The sequence below is a fragment of the Paramormyrops kingsleyae genome, chromosome 7 (assembly GCF_048594095.1).
Source record: "Paramormyrops kingsleyae isolate MSU_618 chromosome 7, PKINGS_0.4, whole genome shotgun sequence".
Taxonomy (NCBI): Eukaryota; Metazoa; Chordata; class Actinopteri; order Osteoglossiformes; family Mormyridae; genus Paramormyrops; species Paramormyrops kingsleyae.
In genome coordinates this window covers 33,793,431-33,820,279 of record NC_132803.1, presented here as the reverse complement: position 1 = coordinate 33,820,279, position 26,849 = coordinate 33,793,431, and the positions used below count along the sequence as shown (strand labels likewise).

At 41.8% G+C, this 26,849-nt stretch overlaps 2 protein-coding genes across 3 annotated transcripts in view; both read right to left on the bottom strand.

The window, feature by feature from the left end:
• ror2 (receptor tyrosine kinase-like orphan receptor 2) overlaps window positions 1-12,317 on the bottom strand; it is a 70,261-nt gene extending 57,944 nt beyond the window's left edge. For both annotated transcript variants that reach the window (XM_023806769.2, XM_023806770.2), the window contains exon 1: window positions 11,882-12,317. In XM_023806769.2, coding sequence (XP_023662537.2) covers window positions 11,882-11,966 — 85 coding nt within the window. In that variant the 5' untranslated portion in view covers window positions 11,967-12,317. The remainder of the gene's footprint in view (window positions 1-11,881) is intronic.
• A 2,079-nt stretch (window positions 12,318-14,396) lies between these two features.
• sptlc1 (serine palmitoyltransferase, long chain base subunit 1) lies at window positions 14,397-25,696 on the bottom strand. The gene is made up of 15 exons (XM_023806642.2): window positions 25,476-25,696; window positions 24,088-24,195; window positions 23,858-23,952; window positions 23,498-23,591; window positions 23,041-23,113; window positions 22,744-22,876; window positions 22,505-22,634; window positions 22,313-22,402; window positions 20,564-20,671; window positions 20,362-20,457; window positions 19,447-19,543; window positions 18,064-18,118; window positions 17,045-17,162; window positions 16,473-16,546; window positions 14,397-14,806 (listed from the first exon to the last, which is right to left on the bottom strand). The coding sequence occupies exons 1-15, from the start codon at window positions 25,527-25,529 to the stop codon at window positions 14,713-14,715; spliced, it is 1,419 nt and encodes a 472-aa protein (XP_023662410.2). The 5' UTR covers window positions 25,530-25,696; the 3' UTR covers window positions 14,397-14,712.
• Between the last annotated feature and the right edge of the window lie 1,153 nt (window positions 25,697-26,849).

Genomic DNA, 26,849 nt, shown 5'->3' with positions numbered 1-26,849 from the left:
TCCTAAAACAATCAAAATGTAAGGGCATTTTCATTAAATGAAACAGATTTCTTCAACTAAAACTAATCGAAGGAAGTGAAATTGGATTTTAATTAGATTAAATTGCCTTTAAAATGTCTACTTTGTCCCGCTGGCTGAATTTTCTTGACTCCCCTGTGGTATTTGGCAGGGGGGAGATTTTAACAGGTGGATAAAAGGGCAGAGTGTGAGAGAGCGGAGGTGCCTGTGCAGAGCCAGACGGAGCTCATAGACACACGGAAATTAATTAAGCAGGGCCTATAAGGGCTCAGCCGGCCCCCAACCGTTTTATAGAATGTTTACCCACAGAGACGAGGGGGGAGGAAAAAGCCCTCCCCGAAAAATCAACAACAACAATTATGGTGTTGTTAGAGAAAGAAAAAGAGAGAGCATTTTCAGGTGAAGAAGAGAGTGTTTACAATGTATTTGTACGGAATTGATATTTCGTACAAATTTCAAAATCTTCCATATTCTCCAAGAGGTCCTGGCCTCCACCTCATTTCCTGCTTTCATTTCCAGTACTATCTGGCTGTACGATTACGGCAGGCAGACGCACCGTTAAACTGATAATCCCTTTAAATGCTCAGCAAAGACAGGATGAAAATACCGAAAATACCAAGGCACCTCACTAATGCGCAAATCTGTGCAAAGTCAAACTGGGAAAAATGTGTTTGCTCACACTGTTGGTAAATAACCCACAGCACATCCACTGGCTTCACAAGATCAAGAGTGTGGGACTTGTGTACTCGAACTACTTTGCTCAGATTAACCAAGTACTTGACGGGACTCTTGTATGCACCATTTACTAAACGGGTAATACCATTTAATAAGCATGTATTTCTAGCACAGCACCATTTCTGAAAAGTAAATTACAAAGTGTACAAAGGGATTATACATATACCACTGAGCAAGTGACATATGATGCGTGTCCTTTGGAACAATCTAGGAAATTCTGCGATGGCAAAGCATTACATAACATCGCTGGGAACTGCAGTATAGGAACATAAGCCATCTAAAGTACTTTAAGGAGAATTAACATTCTGACAGCAATCGGCGGATTGAAGAGGCAAAAAAAAAAGCTGAAATTTCGCTGTGGGAATTTGGCAGGAAAGAATGGAAAGTTTTTAGCGCAAGGAACCATAAATGCTTAGGACAAGAGCTGATTTAATCAGGAGAGGAAGCTGTAAACATCATGACATCAGAAGCTTGCAGACCATCCTCCTGCCCATGACATCGGCTATGAGTGATTGCAGAAGGTCGGTAATTAGAAGCAGATGCCATGACACCCCCCCCCCCCCACACACACACACACACACAAACACCGAGACGCACATTAATAAAACAGTCCTTGTTTCCTCAAAACTAAACTCGTATTATAACAAAGGGTACCTGGCACATCTTTGTACACATTTGTATAGCAGTCTATTTTTGTCTCAAGAAAAAAAAAGGCTTCTTGTTTTCTTTAAAAAGTTACACCAACGGCTGTGCTTTTTGTTTCAGGAAACTTACATCTCTCATCAGACACAAGTCATAACTGCATCACGTGGAATAAGTTCAAATAAAAATCGTCTGTGAGACTTTACTTGTGCTTCGATAACCTGCATGCCTCTGTTAATTCAACAATATATTTTTCGATTGTCAGTTGCCAACACAGTCACAGACCAGTATTTTTTCAAAAAGAATAACATTTACACTTGCGCCAGTGTAGAATAGCACTGCGCCAGGGTAGTTAGGCAGTAAGCACAAGCTTGCGAAATGCTACTTCGATAACAGTGAGCGCCAGATTGAGATTTAATCTACAACCAGCAGCTTTACAAGTGGTAATTTAATCCGAGTTAAACAAGTTTTTAAAGAAATAAATAAATACCAAACACACAAAACAACATAGTCCAGCTGAGATGTAACGGTCTCACCCTTTGAAGTATCTGCCAGTTAGAAGATAAAAGACAAGGACTTTAATGAGGTGAGGAACAAAAGTTCAGTGAAGGATGGTCCTGCAGTCCATGACATTTTGATTGGTGCTCAAGACTTTGTAGAGAAACTTTCTGGTTGGTATAAGTGGTTTCACGTTTTTTTTCACATTTATTATGTTTTTGAAGCTTCATCATGATGCTGAAAATTCAGGTATGAAAGAAGCAGTGAAAAAAACAAAAATCACAGCTTTCCCACCTGGCAGTCGAAGAATGGATGTATATGGAGGCGAGACAAAGACGTCTCCCCTCTGAAGATGACATGGGTGAGTGTAGCTGAACACCAAAGCACTCGCTTCAGGTACAAATCAGGCCAGCAAGTAATAAAATATTGAACATCCATATTCTACTGTCTGCCACTGCAATGTCATCTATGGGCAAACGGGCCAGATTCCGGCATATTCCGCCAAGCTTGCCTGGCCACAGCCACCACAACCAAGCTGTGGGGAGCATCTGTGAAAATGACAGAAGGGGCCATCCAGAAGGTCATAAAATTGCTACTACGTGCGTACTACTTCCGCGAGCGGTGTGCTTCAAACTTTACCGTCAAAGGAAAACATTGGCCAGGAAGGATTTGGCGTTTCCATCAACCAGCCTCCCATTACTGAGATAACAAACCCACAGATGGTGCCTAACGTCACCAGCTCTCCTGAAAAGTTACTTCACTCCCTGGGTTCAAAACATAGTCCATCAAATGACTTTGGATTTGAGAGAGAGAGAAACACGGCCATCCAGATCAAAAGGGTCTCATGAAAAGCAGTGTGTCTGAAATGGTTCCCATTTGTTTTAATTAAACAAAAGAACCACAGGATTATGAGGGAAAACACATTATATATAAATACATAAAATGAGGCTGTCGATTTTAAAACAAGATTACGCAGCTGTGGAAGAATGCACTATCAAGAATGAGACAATGGTCCTGTGGCTGTTTAAGCAGCAGATTAAAAACAGATTCAAGAATCCTGTCTAATGGCTTATTAAAGACCAAAACAGTTCAGCAAGTCAGACCGAAAGACTTAAATCTACAAGCATTTGAAGTAAATATTATAGATATAAACCGTGTCCTTCAAGGAAGCAGAAATTCACCTTGGATACACTATCCATCCAGAACTGGCAGCACCGTAAGCAAGACGACTGAAGCCTAACCAAGCTTGCATTCGGATTGCTCAAGTTGCCCATCATTGAAGATCGCTTTACACACATTGGCTTTTCAATAAAGATGCATTTGATGAGTCATAAGATTAGATACAAATGATAAAGCACAACAGGCCTATAAACTGTGCAATACAATAAAATCAGCAGTGAAATGATAAATCAGGTTCACCATAAAATTGCGGGCTTGCACCCTGAATACTGAGGGTACACATAAGGTTGCAAAAGGGTGGAAAATTTCCAGAAACTTTCAATTCCATGGGAAGTGGAATTTTGGAAATATTCCAAGTCGGAAACTTTCCATGGGAATTAACAGGAAAGTTCACAGAATTCCCTAGGTACACATCAGCACATGAACATAGATTTTAGAGAATTGCTACTTTAAATCTCCATGCTACTACGAATCTGCCGTATTTCCCATATCGGTTTTGTCTGCCAAAGACATTGGAATCATTTAACAAACTGTAAATCTACTCAAACATCCCCATATGACCGGAAATGTCACCAGGGTCTTAAAATAAAGTGAAAGGAAAGGTATTTGTCATCGAGTCCTTTGAAAAGAGATTAGAGAAAGGATACAAGTCAAGTATCTGTAAAAAGCAGAGAGCAGGACAGATATAGAGGGGCTGCTTTGGTCACTAGATCATCATGGCGTGCTGCTGTTCTTCTCGTTTACCTCGGATATTGAACCTCCATGCTATTGCTGGTGTCTCAGTGCTCCGCTCTCCTGTATTTATGTGATAGAAAGGCAGCGATACTTTCAGATTCGGACTCCCAGGGGGAGCGTCGTGAAGCGAGCAGCGACACATAAACGGCACAAAATCCATCAGTGACTATTCAGACTGGGGAATTTCCCAAGGACCCTAGGAATTTATAGCGCAGATGAAGAGGAGAGGAGCTGAGCCGCAGTACCTGGTCTCAGCAGCCAAGGAGTGCGACCGGACACATGGCAGACCTTACAAAACTACAGGTTAATAAAGCGGAGTCATAACCAGGGAAACACGCATTCCTCTGACCTGCACAAGACTGGAGGCTCCCAGCACGGCTCGGGGGGGCTTTTAAAGACCGCTTGCAGGCAAATAAAAAAAATGGCATTTTAAGATCCAGTGCGTCAAACTCAGAAGCCAGAGGATTCCCTACCAGCCGCACAGTAGGGGGCATAATCTATCCATCACTTTTTTTTGTTTTTAAATATGAGAACATTCCAGTACTCTAATCTCCTCTGGCGAGTGACTTCGGAGCCGATTACAGCAAGACCTGACATCACCACACAAGACGAACCCACCTGGCATACCAAATTTGGGCTAATTTGACCCCAGCATAGCTACAGACAGCTGTGCTGGGGGCTGCGAGGAGTCTCTCCACTACCAAACACTTCTGAACACAAGTATCACACGTGCAACAATAATTACCTTTCAGAACACCCATGAACATAAACAATTTGTGGGAAACAAAAGCTGCAACCATTTGAAAAAGCAGACAGTGACTAACTGTGATCTCAAAGGCCAGGAGAGCATCTAATTCACTGACTGGCACGGGTTTCCAATCTTAAGAAATAGTTTGGAGTGTAATCTATCTTGACTATGGTGGGGGGGGGGGGGGGGGGGCATAGGCAGTTTGCACTTGGGTGGGGGGGCAAAAAAAAAACATCTTGCTTGCCCTATGCGTTAATGTATGTGTTAATCTATGAATGATTCCTTTCGACTCATGTGACTAGGAGGGCACTGCCCCCCGCTGACCCCCCCCAAAGGAAGGGGGTGCTTTGAAAGGAAAATATGTCTGGACCGCAGCATGGGGGAGTTTGTTGTTTCGGTCTGATATTTCAAAAACTAAATTAGGTAACGAAGAGTATCAGTAGATCGTTGCTAGCTGGTTGTTCAGCAGGACGTGTTGCTTTAGGATTCCTTAAATAAGGAACATGTTTGTTGAATATTTAGATTAGTAACTGTTTATGGCCAAGAGGGGGCCCTATGCAAATTAATGATGTGAGTGGTGATAAACTCCACAATTCATGAGCGGTTTTCTCCTTGTGTAGTGGCCACTCTCATATTCCCGAGCCAATGTGACATTTTTTCCACGTAGCCACGTACATAGGAGTTCCGTGTGAAGCGGCAGCGGGAACGTCCTGCTGGCTTAGCCGGGTACCACGACCCTCGAGCTTATCAGCCGCCTATCATCTGCGGCGGCCCGGAGCCGAACACCGCACCAGCAGCACCAGCACAAACCCTCTAGACGGCACAGTGTGAAGCTATGCAAACAATTTCAAATAGACACCTTCAAGGTGCCACATAAAAACACAGGGGCGGGGGGGGGGTCTCATTCACCACAGAATTGGGCATTTCCTCCACAAACCACTCAACAGCATTTACAGTGTTGCTGCTTCCCAGCAACCTGATCACCAGCAATGGGGCGTCTGCCTCGGTAACGAAGACCATTAACTGGACGTCTCATTAAGCGCACACACTGCGACTGAGGACATACTGCCCACTGCAAGCTGTCAAGGTGTACCTGCCAAAACTACATGAAGGCTTTTGTGTTTTATGGACTAAAAAGGTAATCATCGTTAAGTATAACAACCTCTGCAAGAGATCTGCAGAATATTTTTACGAGGGACAACTGAGACCCTAAACTCAATTAAGACACTAAATTCACTGCAGTGTTTATATTTCATGGACTTGCAGAGTACGTTAAGCAAAATGTTTTGCCTTGGCTTGATTAAACGAATCAGTTCTCCAGTATTTATTGTATTTTGCTTAAAATCAAGATGTAGGCCTGGTATCTTCGTCATCACCACCACTACCACCATCTTCATCAGCCTCCATCCAGTGATTATCAATCCCATCAAAGTCTTGTGACATATTGCAGTGGCCAATAAGCAGCACTGGTCTTTTAATTTCCATTGTATGCAATGAAAATATTAAATGTATAGGGAAAAAAATGTAAACACCATGCTCTACGTACTCAGAAGATCGATACCCTCAGTTTGAGGACAATGCAATGCAATCAAAATGATGAAGATGAGGTCCGAACTCATGTGTCCGAACTCAAGCCCGTAGTTCTAATAAAAAGAATGCAAGCCAGAGTTTGGACCTGATATTTATTATAAGTTCTACAAAAGAAGAACAATACACTGCATTACAGCCTAGTCTGAACCATCTGAAGTCTAAAATTCCGATTACTAGACACTGCAGCACAGACGGTTTGCGGTAAAGATACCACTGGCGAAGATCTGCTTAAAAGCGACACACAACTCGCTTTATTTTTCCCTTCCACCACCAGGCTTTTACATAAATGAGCAGTAACCAAGGCGCAGCACGCAGCTGCCGACTCATTCATGCGGCCTAAACCCCGCTTGTAAATTTCACGAGACCCTAACTGCAAAAGACCGGGAGCAGGCCCTCAGTTCACCTCTGGTAATAGCATAGAGTTACAGTGCAAGACAACCACGGTACGGAAAGTCTCTCCTCAAACACTCTCTGTACAGCAAAAACAGACATACAGTCGAAAAAAAGATACAGAATGTTTTCTTTGCTTTATTAGAGAAAAAGAATAACTTGCGAAATACTACAGTGATGATGCTGATGCTCTTTTCCCTTCAGCACGTGCCAAAGTCCACTGGCTCCGAGCTCTGCCCAGTCCGGTCCTACGCCGTGATTTGGGTGGCCTGTGGAAAATGCCGATCTGCGGCCCTAAATGCAATGTGTGTGAACGGATTAAGGCTTCATACTGCCAAAGGAAAAACAACCCGGAGTCAGCAAATCGGCAGCGTGGAGAAATTAAACACACACACAAACATTAACGTCCAGCATTAAAAAGTCAAATAAGCCTGTCAGACTTCAGCAGTTATTTTAAGGTTCCTGATACTGGTGGCTGAATTGGTTCTGGCTATCACAATACACAATAGCTTTAAGGGTGTCTTTAACAAACTCCACATGAGTCACGCTTTACTGTACGCTGAAAAAAGCCATATTAATTCTAATCTAAAGACGGTCCATATGGACGAGAGCTTTGGATAACATATGGTCCCACTTTGGAGTGCAACCAACTTTTTTTTTCTCATTCCTCCTTCCAAATAGTTAAATAGCTGCACTGTTTTAACTCGAGTTATAATTTAACATTCCCTTGGACAGTCATTACTGGTTCACTGTGTGGCCCGTCAGTTGCCTCTGCGTGACTCAAAGCAGCATCTTCAGCGTGGACCTGATCAAGGCTGATAACGACGACAAAGGAAGTCCAGTTGCAACTGTTTTGGATACGTGTGATTATTTTGAATATTGAGTCAGAGGGACATCATGCAGCCCAATGTTAACTGCGACACCTTTCTTTCCTAAGTGGCCAAGTAGAAAACAGAAGCCAACCATGGTAACCGTTAGCCTTGCCGTGGGGGGTGGCCCTACCTCTATCTCCCAGACTTTTCTGATCCAGTCCCAACAGTGGGAATAAGGCAACCCAAAGCATTCAACATCCATGGGTGAAAAATAATTGGCTTCAAATCAAAGTAAAATCTAGCAGCTCTGAGTCGAGTGCTGTGTCCCTCTACTCGACCGAATTCTTCTCTGGGCCAGCATAGAAGAGTTTCAAAATCATGTTCTGTTGTGATCGCTCTTACAAAACTAGGAGACACTCTTCAAAAGTACTCATTAAAAGTGCCTGTTTAAAATGGTATGCAATTTTCATTGGAACTGTAATTCATAAATCTGAGTTAATGCATCGTCTAGAATAATTGGGTAATTAGGTTCAGACGTAAAGCCAGTTCAAGCAACCTTCAAGCTTAAGAGGGAGGTTTACTCTCCTCCCTATAGGATCCCGAGCATACCGTATACATTTCCCAAAAAGCTAGAATGATGTATTTTCCCCATTTCTCATTAAAAAGGTACACATTCCAGGAACAGTCTATTTTTCATTTATAGGGGTGCACCAGAATAGATGTTTAAAAGCCCAGCACCTGCAGTCAATACTTTTGGACCAAAACCAATAAATGGCATTATGGAGCACATGATACATTCCGAAGTCTGACTTAAAAGCTCATTCAACCAGGAAGAGTCAAATGTCCTAAAATACTTCATTTATAGAATTAAAATATTAAAAAATTCAGTGTCCCATAACGGATCGTGGTTATTGGAGCTGCAGAAAAAAATACTGAGGACTCAGTGGTAGGTACGGGCATAAAAAAGATACAATATTTCAATTATATAACTCATGTATGAGATGTATGGACAGAAGAATGTTATTCATCTAGCCATTTATAGACATTATTTCTTAAGTATCCTTTTAAATGTCTGCCCAGGACCAAAAGAAATGAAGCAGCTTAACGGTTAAGAAAAATAGTTTTAACAGTTTTAACATGTGTTACCTATTGACACTAAATCTGGAAAAGCACCAGTTAAGTACAATAAATATATAAGAAACCAAAATTAATTTCTAATGGCTGGCATTTCCTCCTTTTTGTAGAGCATCATTCTGTCCCTCTGATGATTTTGAGTCACACTCAGTCAGTTCATACACCTGAAAATGATTTATCAATTCTGTTGCACTGAACCTCTTGACATTTTGTTCCTCCAAGACACACATCTACATATGGTTCAAGTTGCCTTTTTATCAGGGTTCTCTTCCAAAACCTCTCTCGCATCTTGACCATCTCACCTGCTGCACGTAGTTCCCACGACGGGATCTGCTTCCGATGATGACTCTGAAAAGTACTACTGCCAGATAACCAAGCACTGCTTTTCAGGCTGTCACTGGCCGAGGTCATCTGTGGATTGCTCAATTGGCGCACTTCTATCAATAGCTACTAGCAAAATTATGAGAGTCCTGCTGGACTAGCTTAGATGTTCAGAGATGATGTTAATGTAGCACTGCTCCCTCAGTGCAGACCTGCCCCAAGCAGTTTATCATTGACTTTCAATTGCTGATTAACAACCATAAGTTCATACCAGCAGCCACCAATGTCTGTTCAGAATTAAAGTGAATCACGTGAAATCAATGCACTTCTGTCCCTGGCAGATGCAGCTCAGGTCACTGGATATAACCACATGCATAACTCTGGGACACTTCACTGCACGCATGGCCTCATTTGACCAGCAGAGGTCCCTCTAATGTGGCATGTCACAAAATGCAAGAACATCAGAATGCCCCCCCACCCCCCCCACAAGCATACCCTTTCACTCTGTACATGCCGCATTTACTAGAGACCTAAATATGACAAGAAATTTCCGGAAAAGGCTTCTGGATCACTACATATGCATTTCCCGCGGCCACAGCTATGCTCCAAACCTACGCCTCGGCAAAAAGGAAATCGTCGCCTGGTCTTTTCAGGTCGAGGGGCGGGGGCAGTTGGGGTTTAAGGGTCCAGCGTTTTAAAGAAACTGACCACAGAAATGAGAGCAGCGTCGCCTAGACTGCAAACCACTGCCTCGCGTCACACTGACAGTGGAGCAGGGAAAGGGCCGCTCCTCTGCCACAGGATCCTGATGACATCATAGCTACCCACAGTGCCACGTTCCACTGCTCTTTTATTGGCAGCGGTCCGGCTACATCAGTCTGGCTAAACCCACCATGCTTGTCACCAGCCCATAATTACCTTCAAAACAGAGGACAAAGGTTCGACTTATGCTCGCTGAACACCGCCGATTAACAAAGAGCCATTTCATCATGTCGCTTAAACACAGTCCTCAGTGTAGAGCTTTCGTTTGATTGGCAGTTCAAAACTAATGGATGGCTGAAGAGGCTCCATAACTCTTACATTTTAAGGCTTGTAATGCTATGATTAAAACTGAATAATGGAAAATGAGATGGCTGGACGGCAATGAGGAAACTACGCTCTGGGTTTTGACATGAAACTGGAGCTACTAAGACGACCAGCCAACCACATGTCAATATGGCTAACACCAGATTAACACGCCAAACTCAGATCTGCTCCGCGACCACATCCGGTCAAGTACAACAACTTCAGCTCACAAATCTCTACATCTATCACCGTCGTTTCTTTCCCCTGCATAAACCAGCAGCGGGGGCCATGTGTACCCTGAAAAGCCTGCTTTTGATCATATAACTTCACCACTGACACCAGAGACCCCCCCTGACAAGGAAGGACAAAAAAGATGGTGAAGCATCAATCAAGTCATGCCGCCTACTGACCTCAAGTCTCCACTGAAACGAAGGTCCATAATAAGAGAACACCAGCAGCCAGCAGAGCCTGATCATCCCTTAGATCATAATAGCACAAGAAACCAATAAAACCCTACATATAGATAATCAAATCATAAAGATCAGTTACATTTAAAAATTAAGGCCTCTTTAGGAACAGAATCCTGCTTTGCATAAAGCCCTAGTCAATACATCATATGTGGGCAAGGACTGTTATTAGCAAGTGAATCAATTACCACATCAATGCCCCTATTGAATATGCACCCCCCAACCCACCCCACCCCACACACACACACACACACACCTTTTGACTGGGCTAACTGCTGTGAACCTCCTGCGGATCGCCAAAAGCTCACCCTTTTTAAATGGAGGGGGGCGTCTTCAACTTCGGAAAAGTAAATCAAAGATGCGTATCAACATACATTTTTGCTCAAGCGCATTGAAAACCAACTGTACTCGATACCAGGGATCAATCGGCTTTATAAGACGGTTTTTCATTTTTAGCTACGTGCTCGTAGGTAAGAACCACGTGGAAATGTGAATTCAAAACGTTTTTCTTTCGCCTCCTGGGGAAAAATTGAAGAGCATACCTGTACAGTACTTTGTATCCACTGAAAGTAAGTGACGGACCTGTACTGGATAAGTAAATTAAAACTCTGGTTTTATTATTATTAGTATTATTATGTAGATACATAGATAGAGGGTAATTATCAAAAAACAAAAAAGTTAACAAGGCGACATGGTCCTAAATGATCCCATCCCCCGCGTCCAAATACCAAATGGCAGAAGCCGGGAATACAAACCGAAAACAGGAAATCTCGACATCTGTTACCCCCCATGGACAGGTAAATGGATTAGCAAGACCGACAAAGACAAGAGCGCGCTTTCAAATATGCATCTGATTAACAGACCTCTGCTATGCCATCGCAGCCCATCTGCACTTAAATTCCAAGGGACTTAAACATCTTGATAATAACGCCAGGCATTAAATGGTTTAATTTGCACCCAAAACTGCCTTTTCTTGCCCGGTTTCTGGAAGGTGTCTGAGCACATAGCTTCCTAAAGCTCTTTCTGTGAATAAAACGCGGTGGCTATAAATAACGAACCGAAAACGCCCTCTTGCCTCCGGAGCTGATAGACCCTTTTAAAACGATGCGAGCCGAAACGTCTCAGAAGACCTTGGATCCGATGTTAACTACCTTTGTTTATCCAGCTATAAAAACAAATTGTTGCGCTCGTTGAACCGAATCCTGGAATATTTCCTGCGTATAAAAGAACCATTTGTACTTCTGTCAGACACTATAGACTTTATTAAAATAAAGAGCATGGGTGTGTAAACCACTCCAGTACAAAAAGAACAACTTTAATTTAAACGTAAACGAAAAATGTAGCAATCGAAAACTCATCAGTCACTTGTATGTCTTCCTTGATTGCAAGAACAAAATGAATGCTCTAAATAAGACACTAGATGCACTGCTTCACTGCAAAATAATTGTTTTAACTAACACCGATTAATTAAGCGGCATTTACCCTACGCGTGACTGGAAAAAAAAAACACTGTATTCAGTATTAAATATAAAAGAAAACAAACTTACCTGCGCATTTCAGACTCGGAACCAACAAAGCCGCTAACATCAGCAAGGATATCAGCACAGCCGACTTTATCCTTGATTTATGCATTGTTCCACAAAGTTGCAAACTCCTTCACACAAGTTTGAGAAACTTCGTAAATTACTACGTAAATCGCATCCGATCTGCCGCACAGGTATTGAAACTTGCCTCTGTCCTATACTGCTTTGTAAAAAAAAAAAAAATCCTTACGTATGTATAATCAAAGCTTAAAATAACATAAACATTACAAAAAAAAAGTTACAAGATCTCAGGTGTGTGTGATGAATAAAACCCAGCTTATGTTTTCCGTTTCTGATATAACGGCGCATTTCATAGCGTAAAAATCAAAGGCAAACCATCAGCAGTCCCTATCCTTAGCCAGCGTTACGTGAATCTCACTTAAAAAAAGAGGAGCGGAGAAGCTCTCCAGCCACTTATGACGTAGCATAGAACGCAGTACAAAACGCTCCCAAAGGGCCGTGCGTTCGGCGGCCGCTCGGCGTGGTTAATGCGCCCCCTATATGCCAAAGGAGCCACTACACGCTTGGACGCGGGCAAAAATTTAAGACTATCAAAAAAGGATTTATTTTACTCATAACACCACCAAAAATAATGAACATTAACTTTCGGAAATGAGTTATAAGGTTGTGCATTAATAAGAATCTTTTTAACAATCTCATACAGCCATTTAATGGACGTTTTTTTACAGGATTAATGCGTGTTTTGTCATGAGAGCAACGAGGCTTGACAGTTTTAAGATAATCTGATTACGTTTCATTTCGCAATTCACTTAATCATTGTTTGGTCCATTTGACAAAAGTCACAGGAAAATGCATATTATAAGCTCTGCGTATTGAGTGATGTTCGTATAGTTGGCATTTAATCGTATATTGATAGAATGTGATACAAATAATAGCAATTTAAACGGATGCGGTATTTGCGCATAAAACGCACGAAATCTGATAGCTGGTTTGCTGTTGATGATTGTTAGCTACGACAATGTTGTTAGAAAATATATTATGCTGTTAAAAATCGTAAAAGTTGAATATGACCAGTTAAATATAGATGAACCATCGTCGCGAACACAGAAACATGATTTTACCGTTTGCAGAAATTCCAGTGCTCAATATATTTCCCAAAAGGCAAATTGTGAGGGAGGCAAGGCAAGTTTATGCATGTCAAAAGATGAATGGTAAGCTTGGCCCTATAATCCATTTAAAACGTTATTTGTGCATTTCCCGCAGAATTACGCACTTTCTCTCAAGCAAGCGAAAACACAGACACAAAGAATGGCATTCTTAATTCACTTTAGGGCCAGTCTCATCTTTGCAATATATGCATGACGATTTCGGTAGCTGTTGAAATCTGTACAGAAAATAATTTCCTCACCCTGTAATACCCTATTAGAGTATTCCTTAAACTGCTCTTTGGGTTCATAAACACTGGATTTGGGGGTGAACCTATGGTTAAGGGGATTACTGGGAATGGACAAAATAACATAAGTGAAATATTAAACAGAGTTTTCAAAGCAACATGAGAGAGTTCCAAAGAGCCAGAGACTCAGTGCCTGAACTGCATATACAATCACCTATAAGAACAGAAAAATTATTTAATGTGTCAAGGGAAAGTCACCAAAATCATGACAAGATACCCCAAACATCGACAGACTGCATCACTGAAAAGGAAGAGTCCACCAGCAGGGAAGGACGGACACTTAACAGGATAGCTGCTCAAAGAACACTTCCCCAGGATTAGTAGGGAACTGATTCGGGACCCAATCTCCACAAAAACAATAAAACAGATCATGAGCTACGGGGGGGTATTTATGGCAGGGCAACCAATCAGAAACCACTTGTATCCAAAGTCAATGCACAACAACATATAACCTGATAGGAGCATAATACCTGGACCCATCAGCAATTTAACATGGGCTCACTTATTTTCAGTGTTTGGCTTTTAACCCAAAATTCCTGTTGATGTGGGCTGCCATCTTGTGGGAGTCATGAGGTTCAATGATTGTTCTGCGTGATTGTTTAGCAGCTGATGAAGATGAGGACATAGGGGCTTATGGCACGAACACCATTCCCTCATGATGTTCTCATATTACAACATAAAAATACCCCCATGCATACCACTAAATACGTTCTAGAGTGGTTTCATAAACACCAGGATGAGGCCAAAACACCTTCTAAGACTTCCTCAATCACCAGATCCAAACACTATCAAACCTGCATAGGAAGTTCTGGAGTTTGAGGTCCAGAAAGCAAAAATCCAGACCAAGATTTTGTTTCAATCAATCAGTTGAATATGAAGAGTCACAGAGCACTCTACTGGTTGGTTTAAACAAAATCTTGGCCTGGATTTCTACTTTCTGGACCTCAAATATCTGCCTCTAAGTGTGAAACCATGACAGCAAAATTCCACCTCATTCACTACTGAAAGAACTGGAAGCCTGCCTTCTTGAAGACCAGTTTGATATCCCACAACACAGGACTCACATTAAAGTCAAAATTTATTTTTTATAAGTGACAAACATGAAATTAAGATGGTCTTAGTGTAACAATAGAAAAACAACGAAAAAATAAAACTACTAATCATAGATACAGTGTTACCAAGTTGAACTTGTCATGGATGCACATCTTGTCAATATAGTAACCCCTGACTGGCACCCTTTGAAGTTACGAACGATGTAGGGCACATTAATGTGGAGCTACCCTTCCCAATCCCTTGGCCCCCACCCCCTCACAGGGATGGAGGAGCTCCCCAAAACCGAGGATGATCGGCGGCAATCCATGTGGCATCGGTCGCCGAAAGGCTACTTCAGGACGGCGGCGGCCGCGACCCTGATTGAGGCCGCCGCTCTGTCGATCTCCTCCTCCGTCTGCTCCACGGTCACCACGACCCGGATGCTGCGGAGATGAGTGCGTGCGGAGTTAGGTGAGGCTAGGCAGCGGGCGGCGTTTACCGCCAGCCACCCACTGGGCGCCGCCAGCTGCTTTTGTATAAGAGAAGAGACCTTTGGAAAGGCTGTAAACACACCTCGACCTAATCAGTCAACCGAATGCAGCATTTTCCAAATAAATACAAATATAGAATATTTAAGTACAGATGTGTCTGTTAGCTGCTGCTATGTCCTTTTGCCATAAGCATGCACATCTATATTAAATGTATAACATTATCTACGTATTTGTTTATTTATGTATTTGGGAAGCTGGCAGATCTTAAACTTGCACATCTAGTTGGACTTGTTAACACTGCACATTCAGTAAGTAGCTATTTATTGACTAAACTGTACCAATTTGCACCATTACTCATACTTCAATGTTTTTTTAAAAAAAATAATTTCTTAATTTATATTATTTGTTGTTTGTCAATGTCTGTCTGCACCAACACTGCTAAGACAAATTCCCAGTACGTGCAGGTCTACCTGGCCAGTAAAGCACATTTTGATTCAGATTTTTTTACACGTTCTTTCAATGAATTCCTGCAGCACAGGAATAAGTCGCAAAACGGCTGACCTAAAAGCAAGAAGTAGCTTCTTCTGTGTCAATTTTAAAGATGCTTTAAAGTAGCAGAACACAGTTGGAAAAACAGTCCTGTTTACATTTGGTATGAGGGTTTGTGGGAATACAGTGAGAGTGACACCAATACATACAGTAAACTGGTTAAATTTGCAGACGACACCAAGATGGGTGGTGTAGCAGATACTGATCTAGCAGCACAGAGGCTACAATGGGATCTGGATTTAATTAGCGATGGGGCTGATACCTGGCAGATGAAATTTAACGCTGATAAATGTAAGGTACTCCATGCAGGGAGCAGAAATATAAAGTACAGATATTTTATGGGTTCTACTGAAATAAAGGTAGCTGATTACGAGAAAGATCTCGGTTTGTATGTTGATGCTTCCATGTCCCACTCTGGCCAGTGTGGGGAAGCAATAAAAAAGGCCAATAGGATATTGGGTTACATCTCTAGGTGTGTGGAGTTTAAGTCAAGGGAGGTGATGCTATGATTATATAATTCCTTGGTAAGACCTCACCTAGAATATTGTGTGCAGGTTTGGTCACCATACCTTAAGAAGGACATTGCTGCCTTGGAAAAGGTGCAACGTAGGGCTACGAGAATGATTCCTGGTCTTAGAGGAATGTCATACAAGGGAAGGTTAGTTGAGCTAAATCTGTTTAGCCTTGAGCAAAGGAGACTAAGGGGGGACATGATCCAGGTCTATAAGATTCTAACAGGTCTGGATGCTGTTCAGCCAAATGGCTATTTCAATATTAGTTTAAATACTAGAACTCGTGGCCATAAGTGTAAATTAGCGGGAGAACATTTTAAACTGAATTTGAGGAAGCACTTCTTTACACAGCGTGTAGTTAGATTATGGAATAGTCTTCCTGCTAGTGTAGCGGAAGCTAAAACCCTGGGTTCCTTTAAATCAGAGCTAAATAAGATTTTAACAACTCTGAGCTATTAGTTAAGTTCTCCCCAAACGAGCTTGATGGGCCGAATGGCCTCCTGTCATTTGTAAATTTATGTTCTTATGAGTGGTGTGTAAAGTGCTGTCATTCTTACCTCGGTGGAGGGAGAAACTTTTCCTCTTTGTCCAAATAGCGAGCTTGAGTGAGCGCGATCTGCCTGTCCATACACTGAGAAAAAACATTAATGAGTTCACACAACCTACACTCAACATGAGTACCTATCACTCAAATTCAACAGGAGGCTTATAGAACAACTACCGTAATGTACTTCATTACATACAAGTCAGAAATAAAATTAACTGTTCACTGCACAGGAAACTCATATATATTGAAGACTGTTTCCTAAAGTGGAGCAAGCCAAATTTAAGCTCACACATTTGATGTGATGTACTTTGACCTGGCAAAGTCTGGAAATTAAGCATTTAAAACATTTGAATTTTAATATTTTAGCACGATACACAGAAGGCCTTTCTGAAATTCAAATACAACTTTCGATAACATTAAGAGGAAAACTGTTTCAATATCATTGTCCTTACAGTGGTGGTGCTGGCTTTTGTTAAAAGCGACCACATCATTAACAAAGTCTGATAAGACAGCCATGAAATTATGATCGGTGAGCTGCAGCCGCTAGACCATGATCCCCAGCTGCTTCGGTGGTGCTCTTACATAATCTACGATGCTCTTCAGCGTCTTAACATCATGGTCCCTGGATCCAGAGCTCCTCTCCAGCTGCAGATGGATAGCTGGGGTGAATGGCTCCCCAACCACCTTCAGACCAGGGATCCTGTTAGGAGATGGAAAAAAAAACCCAGATGATAAATGACAATGACCCCCCCATAACAAAACATGGGGCCTCCCACAGGAGACAGACAGCTCAAGCCATAGGATATCCTGGATACAACACCAGTCCCACACAGGGCATTATGGGTAAGCTGAAGATGCCAGTCTGCCTAACTGCCTCCTTGGACAAAGGAGAACCTACCACAAAATGCAGGTACACAGAGCCAAAAGTGTGAATCAAACCCACAGGCCCAGATATGACCACAGAAATGATCACCATGCTGCGCCATAAATCACACATTCCAAAAAAAACCGTGCAGGACAGGATCCAGATACCACAGGACTTTATGGAAGGTACAATCCATACATGTGAAGCATTTAATAGTCCTCTTACTGGAATATCATTTAATCATAGCTGCAAGTACAGTTTGTACTACAACAGATTCTGTGACAGCGTCTTTTTTCCCCATGAACAAAAATATCCAGGAGCTATACTTTAATGATGATTATGGGACTTGTGTCTAAAAGGTATAAATTTTACGTGCTTTCACTGCCTTACTGCATATGTGTTAGCTAGCCTTTTAATGTACTGTTAGCCGTCCTGTGTGTCTGGTGAGGCTGAACGAGTTAGAATTCCTTTGCACTTGTTGCACATGGTCAATAAAACATCTTGAAAGCAAAGCCATTGAACTTTCGGCTTTGAACAAAAAACAAACTCCATTCCCAAACCGGTTTCATCCTCTGAGAACCACCGTTATTTACATTGCAACTGTAAAACAAATCCCAATTCCCCCATACTTTTATTGAGCACATATGCGAGTGGTTTAGATAGATCAGCGTTTAGACTGGAAATCAGACACCTTAGCAAACATCCCTCCTTCTCCAGAGGTGCATCATTTACTCACCCTTGCAGGGCTTTGTGGACATGTTTGCATTTCTCCCTTAGGATGGTGAAAATTTCTGGAAAAGGAGAGAAAAAAAATTAAAAAAAATAATAATTATGTACGCTGCATTCTACTCTGTTCTTAGTTCAAAGTCTTCTCAGTCACATGCCAGCAGATGGGATCCAGAAATCCTTTTACTCTGATGAAGAACGAGGCTCCGTCGCTGAGGCTGATCGGGAAGACTTTACATTTACTTATGCTGCGTTCCATTTACCTCGGAGGTGGGAAGTTGGAGCTGGGAATGATGCACACTTGAGTTGGAAAGCCACTGAGCAATACCCATGTCAAAAGTAGGATTTCTCTTACTTTAGCTGGATAACTTGTCAGATTTAAATGGCCTTCATCTTCGTTCACTTACATTTAGTGCAGACTATCGGCTAAGCATGAAATCCTGCTTTCTGAAACAGACCCCCGTTCTACTCGGGTCCATTGTTAGCCACCATTAGCAATACCGGTTGATGACCATGCATTATGCGGTTTACACATAAAAACACCATAGCAGCACGTCCACAGATAGCGGTTGGACAGTACTGTGTGTATGACTGATTTAATGAGACACAAGACGTAAGTGCTAATAAACAGCATAAAACTACAGCTTTAACGTCTGTTGATAAAGGGCATAGCCATCTTACTGAGGTCGGGATTGCAGCGGCACCTCCGACTTTCCGAGACAGAATTCCAACTTCAGTGGACATTCCAGTTCTAGTTTCAGACTAGAAACTCGGAAATTCTGACTTCAGTTTAAATGGAATGCAGCATTATTTAACAGACGCTTTTGTGCAAAGTGATGCAATAATGAAGAGCAGAAAGGGGGGGCACCCTGTCCCTGAATCGATTGGGGGTCAGACGACAACACCATGACAGATTCTGATGAACGTTGAGATCAAAATCAGAATTTTGCCACGGACATGGCATTTAGAAACATACCCTACATAGTGTTTGATCACAGATAGAGGAGTCTTGCAACAGACATGATCGTCTGTGTATGGACAGGTTGACAATACCTAGTTGGGGTTAGGAATGCTGCCAGGAATTCTAACTCGTTATTCCAGGGGAAGAACCCTGGAAGTGATAATGTCCTGGCTGACAGCGACGCACATGCTCCGAATCAGCAAGATCACAGAAGCCACGCCGATTCTTTGCAGGGTGCTGAAAGCTCGCCTTCAAACACGCGATATGCTGAAAATCTTTTAAGACCCTTCTTATCAAAACAGATCGTAAACGTCCAGTATGTGGGGTAAGCAGATCGTGTGTGGCCGCCTGATGTAACCCCCGGTGTTTATGCTGCCGCTCTCCACTCAGCACCCCAGCCACGCCTGTCAGCAAGCACGCGTTGCCACCTACCGGGGTCTTCCTCCATGATGTCGAGGGCCTCGATGGCAGCCGCGGCCAGCATCGGCGGCAGGGAGGCAGAGAAGCAGTAGCCCTGGCCGGACAGGCGCTGCGGACGAAGCAAGCAGCATTTTCACCTTGCTACAAACATCCACCTAACGCTTGTGAAACGCAGGCACACAGCAATGCTTCGTCCCACATATCCCATCATCCAACACATACAGGTCAGAGGTCAGCACAGGGTCAGTCACCCAACTGAACCCTTGACATGCTCCAGGAGGTGCAAGAGCCTTGCTCAAGGGCCCAATGGAGATATGACTATTCTGCCGAGAACAGGATAGGATCCAGCATTCTTCCAATCACAAGCATCGAGGACTAACCCACTGATCCAGGTACAGGTGTAAGCAGCGCTGGGGCAGGAGCTACAGAAGCACTGCTGCCACCCCCCCAAAAAATTATGCCAGACCAAGATTCATTCCATACGAATGCAAGGAGCATTTTCCATACTTGCACAGATCATCATAAATCCTAATAGATGAAGTAATTACACTCTGTTCTGAAAACTGGTCTGTGACATGTAGATGTCACACAATGCTGTAATTAAGTAGCTAGAAGCTTTCCATCTGTTTGGGAAGCACATGCTTAATGTTTAATGCACGCTTTAGTTGGGCTTGGAATCCCAGCCAGAGGCAGGTTGACAACCCCCATGCTGGACATTAACATGCTACAAAGCCACAAGCAGCTTGGAGGGGGCTCTGAATCTCAGAGTCTTTTTTTAAATAATATCAGTTCAGCAAAGGATCGTCTAAAATATTATTATTTTTTTTATATATATATATATTTCTACGGCAACGAACAAAAACAACATAATGGGCCGGAGTGACCACACTGATTGAGATGCACGTTGTAACCCAAGCAAGTCTGTACCTGATGGTCTATGACAAAGGATCTTCCACAGCAGAAGCCACCAACAGAAGCCAAGGAGTTTTCCATGTTTGCACTGATAAGATCAATGTCATCAATCTAAAAGCAAAATCGTTATTATTTTCTAAACAAAAAAACTCAAACTGATCTACACTCTTGGGTAGGACTGTCAAGGGATAAACTTTGAAATTTCCTCCGTACTTACGTTGACCCCAAAGTGCTCAGTGACCCCTCGACCGTGATCTCCCAGAACCCCAAACGACAAGCTTTCTTCCAGGAAAATGCGAACCTTATATTTGTACTTCAGCTTCAGCTGTTGGACAATTATTACAAAGCAGAGTTAGTCAACTGGGAGAGAACTTACAATGAGCAAAAAAATCCCAGAAAAAAAAAAAAAACATGCTTGACAAGACTCATTAACACACAACTTTGTTTTAGGAGATAAATGTGATTTACACAGTTTCTTATTACTGATGTTCGTTATCACTGGCGTGCACAGATAGAGACGAGGTGGTGCTGAAGCACTTGCCCTTTTGCCCTCAGTCCAAAAAAGTGCCCTTTTGAAAGACGTGATTTTTTTTTTTTTTTTTAAAGCTGCGCGATTTAAAAAGGTGTGAAAATAATGGCTTGATTTGTGCCCCTTCTTCAAAGACAACCGAACCCTGTCGCTTTTTCACTGTCACCGTGTCACGTGAACACGCTTGCAGTTCATTTGTTGTGAGGCGTGTAGCAGCGGCATGACATAGGACTACTTGGAGTAGGCATAGTAGGCTAACTATAGCGACTGGGAGCCACGGCGGACAACACGGCAGCTCTTTCCCTTCCCAACCAGTCAGGTAACCCATGAATCGAGTGAAATTATTCTGTTTGCCCTCTAAGACCAACCTGCAATTGTTTTGTTGTGAAGTAGCCTGTCAGAAACTGCACATGACAAACTTTGCCAGCTTGCCCCCTCCATCCATCCATATGGATAAACAAAAAAACGACACATTTAAAATGTAACCTAAACCATTTAGGCAACCCCACTCTCCATCAATTCCGACCTTTTTGCATACACTATTGAAAATATCACGTTATGCTATAGGCTACATGCCGTTAGGTAGAGGGCTCTTTTGAGCCCATTTTTCGTTACAAATTTTAGGATGATCTCACGGAAATCTGTGAATAAATACAAAGTTTTCAAACTGAAGTCAGTGACGGGAAGACATCACACTTTTTAGAGATGGAACTGCAGAAAAACCTAAAACCTTGACATGATTATGAATAATAGAATTATGGACGTTTCTCCGTTTTTGTGGATTAGCCTTTCCATAACTAACGTCAACTACTGTCCTACTTTGGTAAGATTGAAATTAATGTCTTTGACTGTCTTTAGTAGGTGTCTCCTGTGAGAAAGTTAGAACACCGTCCAACTGTCTAAAGATGCAGTCTTTAGCCTAACTGGTTGTTACTGACTCAGCGATGCTCGCAGACATTTACGCACTGTGTTGTGACCTGATTGTGACAGAACAGTGACGTTGTTATTGGTAGTTTGAAGGGTACGGTGTTGGGGGTGCATGTTAAAAGTTTTGAGAAGCACTGGTTAGACATGTTAATTTTTTTTGGTGTAACATATTGGCAACATTAACACATTAATTTGCTAAAGGAAAAATAGGCAGTTCCCAATTGCCTGTGAAAACGACCATTCTGCCCTGTTCTTGTAATGACCACAGTCAGTCTTATTCGTTCTCATACATTTTGGTCTATTTTTAGAGAATGTTTTGAAATAAAAGTCAAATTGCATTTAACCTGTGCGTTTTTTTTATTATAAAAAGAAAAGGTTTTCCACATATGCAAAAAGTGCCCTTTTTTCCCCCTGGAGCACTTGCCCCCCAAAATGTCTGTGCACGCCACTGTTCGTTATCATTGATAACACAAGACAGGATTCAGTACTGTTTTCATATGAGAAACCTACCAGATCGGGAAGAGGACAAATATCACCAGTGTTTACATACAAGCCTTCCACCACGATGAATCTCCGGGTCACACGGGCTTTTCGTGGATTCTAGAGGGGAACATGAAAAGAAAAAAAAAAAAGAAGAGGCTCCCTCTGTAGTCCAAGGATATCACAGGCATCACACATTTACCCAGCAGCCCCGGGGCACACCTTCTGATCCTCCACTTCCTGTTCTTTCAGCAGCCTCTCCAAGTCTTCCATGTCATTATGTTTGAAGTACTTGATTAAGCTGCGCGAGGCTTGCAGTCCCTTCTGGATGGAGAAACAGGCCGCCTCGTCTCTGGGCATGCAACAGATGGGAAAAGAGCGTGAGCAGAAGTGAGAACAGGGGGTCAAGGGTCATGCCAGTGTCATTCTGATGAAGAAAGAGGTGCTGCGGAAATACGCACACGAACACCATGTCGCCTCTCTTGGAATACGCAGGGATGGCGCTGGCTATCGTCGCAAAGCCATAGGAATAGATGATCGCTTCCTCTGTTCTCATGAATTTCGCCAAACGATCTTCTAATTCCAGGTGGACATCTGTTTGTGAACATTAAGTTTGGAACAAACGTTGAGAACCTGCTCAAAGTGCTTGGGGCTCAAAAAAAAAAAGTGAGTTTTCTGACAAGCGTACGTTAAGATTTAAAGGCCAAACTTCATATTTGTTAACATTCAGAGAATAGAATTCTGCATTTTGAAATTACCAAAAGTCCCATAAAATCCTCTTGGTCCACATGTGCCAACCCCATACTTTTTAAGAGACAACAGAGCTTGTTTCTATAAAGGGAAAGAAAACAAGGGAGACATTCACTCATGCCTTTATACCATAAAGAATAATAGAGCAAACCTGCTTTAACACCAGCTTTTTTTCTCTAGATAAACTGACTTAATGAGGCAGCGAAGCTGCACTGTTCTTTCAAAGGGTGTCACACTGTTGTTCTCCTCAGCTTTGTTCAAATGAAATTTGCAAAGAAACATTACCAATGCTTGGTCAGAAAACTCGATAACAGTAGATTACATTGCCAATTGAAGGACAAAAAGGACTATGCTTTGAAAGCACAATGTAAAACAATAAAACAGAAAGGATAAATAAAATGAAGGCCTACTGCCTCAGCTTCCACTTAAGTCTGAAAAAATGATTCCTGTGAAACAAACACCAACCTTAACGCGCTCATTGTCCAGGAGGCCCAAAAAGTTAAACGATGCAAAGTTAATGCACTCCTTCCCATTGACAATAATTTTGTGACTCGGAGGGCTGCAGAGATGAAACATTACAAGTAACATGTGGTTAGCCACTGCTTGTTTGATGATGCAACCAATATACTTTAAGTAATGTTTATAAAAGCCTGCTAATAAACAAAAAAAAAAATCAATAAATTAGGCCTATCAGGTACAGAAGAAGGGACATTGACATTGCTTCCTTTTTAATGCTGAATTCAGGGTTCACAATATCACCTCATTACCCTAAAAGAGCTCAGTGTCCATCTTAAAGTAACAAGCACAATGGGAAACACTGCTAACCCGCTAACTATGTTATAGTTGAGGGACGGATGGTCCTTCGATACAGGAGGCACAAGCGCTTCAGGCTGCCACTCTTCAATTAGCTCCTCCTTTTCCTGTAAAGGATGCCGACAGTGTCACAAATGGTCAGGACTTATTTTGAAACGTGTACTATTTATGCTTTAAATCATTAGTCCATGGCACAAACCACCTGACATTTACATACGTTTTTTTTTTTTTTTTTAAATTACCTTTTCTGTGAGATCTGATCTCTCCTGCAATTTGTATGTCTTTGAGAACAGGAGTCGGATAATCCATAATATGAGAATTCCCTCTAATATTAGATGGTAAGCAGGGGCCTGAGAAGCAAAAAACAACAACAGGTAATTAAGGCACAATTTGGGTTACAGGATTAGGACTTATGTGAATGTGCATATACATATAGACGTGTGTGCATACTTAAATATAATGTAGTGTTCCAATTCAAAAACCCAACATTATTCACAGGCGCACTGAAAGAGGGTAGCGGAGTAAGAATCACAGAATGTAGGGAACATAAAAACAAAAAATAACCGTATCTTCATGTTGCAAATAAACCAACCAAAACCTGAATTTAAAGGGTTTGTACCGCCCAACTCTGTTATAATTTATCTACCCAATGCGACCTATAATAACTGCAATGAGAAATTTAAAAAGCCAGGGCAGATACACCACTGTACACAACGTCAGCAAAAGACTAAAACTATACCACATGAAAAGCAACAATGCTTGCATTGCTTGCTACTTAGACAACACTTGCCTGTTACCGCCTAATTTTTTTACGGAACATCGCATGCTCGAAATAGATTTCGTTGGAAAATTATTTAAGCCTTCAGCTGAGATCTGTTAAAAGTCTTTCGTCATTGTATACGTAAATTCCTGTCATTGTTTTACGTATAGGGCAACTATTGCACGCCTAAACGTGCATTTCCTTACTCCACGTCAACATATTACCACCTAACAGATACGGCATTTCTGTGTATCCACACATAATAAGTAAATGATTGTTTTATTCGTGTGTAGAATTTCTCATGTGTTGTTACAACCGCATTGGGAAAAAAGTGCATGTTTCCTTATAGGAGACCCAAAATCTGCGGAGTACTTTCCTTGTGTGTGAGCTCTGACCCTAGACCAGTAAGTTTATTTCGAGGACAATGTTAAGTCTTTACAGCTGCGGACTGCCAAGCTATTCTTCTAGCGGTTTTAAACCGGGAGTGATTTAGAACCAACCAAGTTAGAAAAAAGGTAAAACATTACTATACATGTAATTCAAAATACAAACTTCCTGTATATTTGAAACCCTCCTTACTATGTTTTTTATTGGTTGAACGCACGATTTCTCTTTTTCTAATAGGCACACTCCACAAAACACGTGACGACCGTGGGCGTGTCCAATAAGCTCATTGGGCAGTTTGACCGACAATCACGCCGTACATTTTTAACAACACTTCCTGAAATCGTTCTAAGTTCTGAAAATAAGAAAACAATGCCTTCACCGACATTCAAAACTTCCGAATAAACAATTAAATACGAATAACTTACGAGGCAAGTACAGAATTTCCTTTCCGGCAAGAAAAAAATAATAATATTGCATAATTACCTCATAGAAAGCCTGCACCATCTCAACTAACACCCATTGCTGTCCGGACGCCATCTTTAATCTGTTAGGCACATGGTCGCATTGGTGAGAAAGGCGTCATCGGTGACGGCGACGAGAGCATTGCCAGGGGTGTAACAGCCTGCTGCTGAGAACATTAATTTGAACCCCATATCCTTTCACACCTTTAGTTATAAAGTAGACAAGTCACGGCGTGTCTTAGGACTTGAAAAAGAGTGAGATTAATGATTCAGGCGTTTTTATAATTTGTACTTGATTGACCTTAACTGGACCCGGTATAAAAATCTTAAAATAGTAACAGCAGTAAATGCTTAGGATTGTTTGTACTGGGGACACGTGAATCGTAGTTCTAGTATTTGTCTTAAATAAAGGGATTTTTCTCAACTTAAGTAAAGTTGGGTAGGTAAATAACACCATCTTCTTAATTCGTCTTAAAAAAGCAAATATTTTTTGTTAGATTACTGAGCCGTAAGAATGTCTACAGAACTCGTATTTCCTCCCAAACCAAGCTCTTATTTTATAGTTTACATGGGGCCTGATAAACTGCAACAAATAGGACGTCTGCCAAACTACCTGTACACTATCTACTGAAAGGGGTGTTGGAGTGGCATCGATACCCTGGCAGATTCAGGGGGCCCAGCACTTAACTGGGGCCCTTGAATACTGTATGTAATATTGGGTGGGGAGTTAGGGGATGGTGACATTTTGTCAGGGGGTCCAGAGTTTCTAGGTACGCCCCTGCCTAAAACCTAAGGCCCCAATAAAACAGGGCCCCTGCCCCACCTCAGGAAAAATTGTAACGGTTAAAAACTTAATAAATTTGGCTGATTAATTTGCTGATCCCGCCCTCAGATCTGTAAATTTAACTGCCAACACCCCCACCTCATCAGCAAATGTTACCAACAGCACCCCCCACCCCAAACCGGTCAGTTAGTTATGGATGTTAAATCTTGGGATAAAACACTAAGTTAAATCTGAACAAACCCTAAAGGAAGGATTTATTTAAAGAAAAACACATTCTTTTTAAAAATGAATTTTTATATTCTGCAGTGTGCTCATTAAATTATATTATAATGGCTATTTAACAGCTTTAAAATATGTAGGTGTAATACTTTACTACATTTCTTGTAGCACATTGCCTTAGGATTGGTCTTGCTTTTTTTCCATACATGTGCCCTTAATTGAGAACAGAGATTTATTTCCAGAGAGTTTAAAGTCTGAACACACTATTTGAAGTGCACTTCAAATGAGAAGCAGATATTCCACCATGTGATTACAATACTGGAAATATTTGCGAGGTTCCTTTTTTCTTTGAATCATAATTACATTCAGGACTGTGGCCATGGGAATTGATTT